This window comes from Blennius ocellaris, assembly GCF_963422515.1.
Source record: "Blennius ocellaris genome assembly, chromosome: 17".
Lineage (NCBI taxonomy): Eukaryota > Metazoa > Chordata > Actinopteri > Blenniiformes > Blenniidae > Blennius > Blennius ocellaris.
In genome coordinates this window covers 1363569-1366723 of record NC_137666.1, presented here as the reverse complement: position 1 = coordinate 1366723, position 3155 = coordinate 1363569, and the positions used below count along the sequence as shown (strand labels likewise).

The window sequence follows — 3155 nt, the reverse complement described above, 5'->3', positions numbered from 1 at the left end:
CTTCTTTGTTTCTTTCTTTCTTTTTTCTTTCTTCTTTCTTTCTTCTCTTTTTTTCTTTCTTTCTTTCTTCCTTCTTTGTTTCTTTCTTTTTTCTTTCTTCTTTGTTTCTTTCTTTTTTCTTTCTTTCTTTCTTCTTTCTTTTTTCTTTGTTTCTTTCTTTTTTCTTTTTTTCTTTCTTTTTTCTTTCTTTCTTCTTTGTTTCTTTCTTCTGTTTCTTTCTTTCTTTGTTTCTTTCTTTTTTGCTTTCATGTTTCTTTCTTTCTTTCTTTTTTCTTTCTTTGTTTCTTTCTTCTTTGTTTCTTTGTTTCTTTCTTTTTTGTTTCTTTCTTTTTTCTTTCTTTCTTTCTTTTTTCTTTCTTTCTTTCTTCTTTGTTTCTTTCTTCTTTGTTTCTTTCTTTTTTGTTTCTTTCTTTTTTGTTTCTTTCTTTCTTTCTTTCTTCTTTGTTTCTTTCTTCTTTGTTTCTTTCTTTTTTGTTTCTTCCTTCCTTTCTTTCTTTCTTTTTCTTTCTTTCTTTCTTTCTTTCTTTGCCGACTGACAAATACAAGAAAACGGCAAAAAAATAAAATCCAGAGGTCGGTGTCTCAGTGCCTCCCTGTGCCCCCCCCCCCCCCCCCCCTCCAGGTGTGGAGTCCCTACCAGCAGCCGGACAGCCTGGGGGACCTGGACGGCCGTGTGGAGGACAAGTCCCGCAGCCTGTACACCCACGAGGAGTACATCAGCCTGGTGCTGAACAGCGGCAGCGGCTTGTCGCACGACTACGTGAGCCAGTCCATCCAGGAGGACCCGCGCATGATGGCCTTCTTCGACTCGCTGGTGCGCCGCGAGATCGAGGGCTGGAGCTCCGACTCCGACAGCGACCTGAGCGAGGAGGCCATCATGCAGCTGCACGCCCGGGGGCGCCGCGCCACGCGGGCCACGCCGGCGCCGACGACCACGACGACGGCCGCCGCCGCCGCCGCGGTCGCCGGGCCGCCCAGCGACTCCGACAACTCGTCGTCCTCGTCGCTGGCCGGACCCGACGCCTCCGGAGGGGAGGAGCCGGCCGGGGAGGAGGAGGAGGAGGAGGAGGAGGAGGGAGGAGGAGGAGGAGGAAGGGGAGGAGGAAGGGGAGGAGGGGGAGGGGCGCCCCCGGAGGCGGGGCCGGCGCCAGCCCGGCCCGTCCGGCTTCCCGGCGCACGACGAGGACTCGGACTCCAGCGAGTTCTGGCTGGACCCGATGCCGCGGCCGCGCTCGCCCAGCCCCCGGGACAACTCCACGCTGTCCAGCGCCGCCTCGTCGCCCTCGCTCCCCGCCGGCGCCTCCGGCTCCGCCACCTCCACCTCCAGCTCCAGCTCCAGCAGCAGCGACGGCGAGGAGCGCCGCAGCGCCGTGCGGCGCCGCAAACGTCACGCGGCGGCGGCGCCGCATGCACGTGGCGTCGCGGGCCGGCGAGCGGCCCGAGTCCGCGCAGGCGCTGTTCTCCGCCGTCGACTCCTGCAGCTACCCCTCCATCTCCGTCGAGGACCTGTCGCCCGCCTCGTCCGCCGGCGGCGGCGGCGGCGGGGGCGGCGGCGGGGGCGGACGCACCGCCAAGCCGGGGGACAAATGTCTCAGCCCGTCCGACTTCGTGTGTCTGAGCCCCGTCATGTCTCCCGAGGGCGTTGCCGACGGCGACGGCGACGCGGGTCCCGCCGCGGACGCCGACGGCTCCGACAGCGCGGAGGGCGGGGGCGGGGACCCCCCGCCGGGCCCCGGGGTGAACGGGCGGCGCCGGGCGGGGGCGCGCCCCTGCGACGACCCCCCCCGTGTCCTCGGAGTCCTCGGAGGAGGAGGAGGAGGGGGACGGCCAGCGGGACAAGGGCCCGGCGGCGCCCGGCGCCCTCAAACGCACTCACGTGGGGTCGGACGAGGGGGGGGGGGGCGGGGGCCTCGCCGTCGGAAAAGAAGCTGAAGACTTAAAAAACAAACAAAAACAAAAAAACACCTGTTTGTAACGGACTTCGTTTAGGAAGTGGGATTTTTTTTTTTTTCTATCTCCCAGGTTTCTACTCTGCTTTTCTTTTTTTTTTTTTTTTACCCCCCCCCCCCTCCCCCCAGTTCGGCCTGTAGTCATGTGACACGTGAACTTGCACTTACAAGCAGAGGACGTCGAGCATCTTTTTAAAAAAAACGCACACAAAACAAACGGTGGAAATAATTTTTGTTTGCGAACAAACGAGTGTCGTTCAGGTCAAACCGCAGACGACATTAAAAAACAAAAAAAAACAAAAACACAAAACAAAAAGAAAAGAGTGGCTTGTTGTTTTCAGTGCGTTTAGTTTCCTGCTGTTTTCTTTCTCGTGCTTCAGACAAAAGATGTGGAGCTTCTCCGACTGCAACACTTTGTAAAAGAAGAAGAAGAAGAAAAAACAAGACTAAAGCTTAGCAGCGTTTTAATTTCAAGTGTAAATCGATAAGCCGACGCTTTCAGTGTCTCGTCGTCCACCGAGGAAACGGCTGTTTTGTTTTCCTGCAATTAAAAAAAAAAAAAAAAAAAAAAGGTTTTGCTCTCCGGAGCGACTCGTCTCTTCTCGTCCGGCCAGACCATCGCTTAAAAAAACAACAACAACAAAAAACAACGGGTGAGCTCCCATCGTGGATTTATCGTCTGCTTACGGTCGCCATGGCAACGCAGCTTCAGCCGGAGTTAAATCGTCTGCATGGATCCTCCTCCTCTTCCTCTTCCTCTTCCTCTTCCTCTTCCTCTTCCTCTTCCTCTTCCTCTCCCTCCTCTTCCTCTTCCTCCTCTTCCTATTCCTCCTCCTCTTCCTCTTCTTCCTCTTCCTCTTCCTCTCCCTCCTCTTCCTCTCCTCTCCTCTTCCTCTTCCTCTTCCTCCTCCTCCCCCTCCTATTCCTCCTCCCCCTCCTCTTCCTCCTCCCCCTCCTCTTCCTCCTCCTCTTCCTCCTCCCCCTCCTCTTCTTCCTCCTCCTCCTCTTCCTCCTCCCCCTCCTATTCTCCTCCTCTTCCTCTTCCTCCTCTTCCCCCCCTCCTATTCCTCCTCTTCCTCTTCCTCTTCCTCCTCCCCCTCTTCCTCTTCCTCCTCCTCCTCCTATTCCTCCTCTTCCTCTTCCTATTCCTCCTCCCCCTCTTCCTCTTCCTCCTCTTCCTCTTCCTCTTCCTCTTCCTCTTCCTCC

At 55.5% G+C, this 3155-nt stretch overlaps 1 protein-coding gene across 1 annotated transcript in view; it reads left to right on the top strand.

Annotated features, from left to right (window-relative positions):
- The window catches only part of dcaf5 (ddb1 and cul4 associated factor 5), a 15533-nt gene extending 12932 nt beyond the window's left edge, over window positions 1-2601 (top strand). The window contains 3 exon segments of the mRNA XM_080513031.1: window positions 623-1075; window positions 1077-1382; window positions 1384-2601. Coding sequence (XP_080369157.1) covers window positions 623-1075; window positions 1077-1382; window positions 1384-1932 — 1308 coding nt within the window. The 3' untranslated portion in view covers window positions 1933-2601.
- Window positions 2602-3155: the final 554 nt, after the last annotated feature.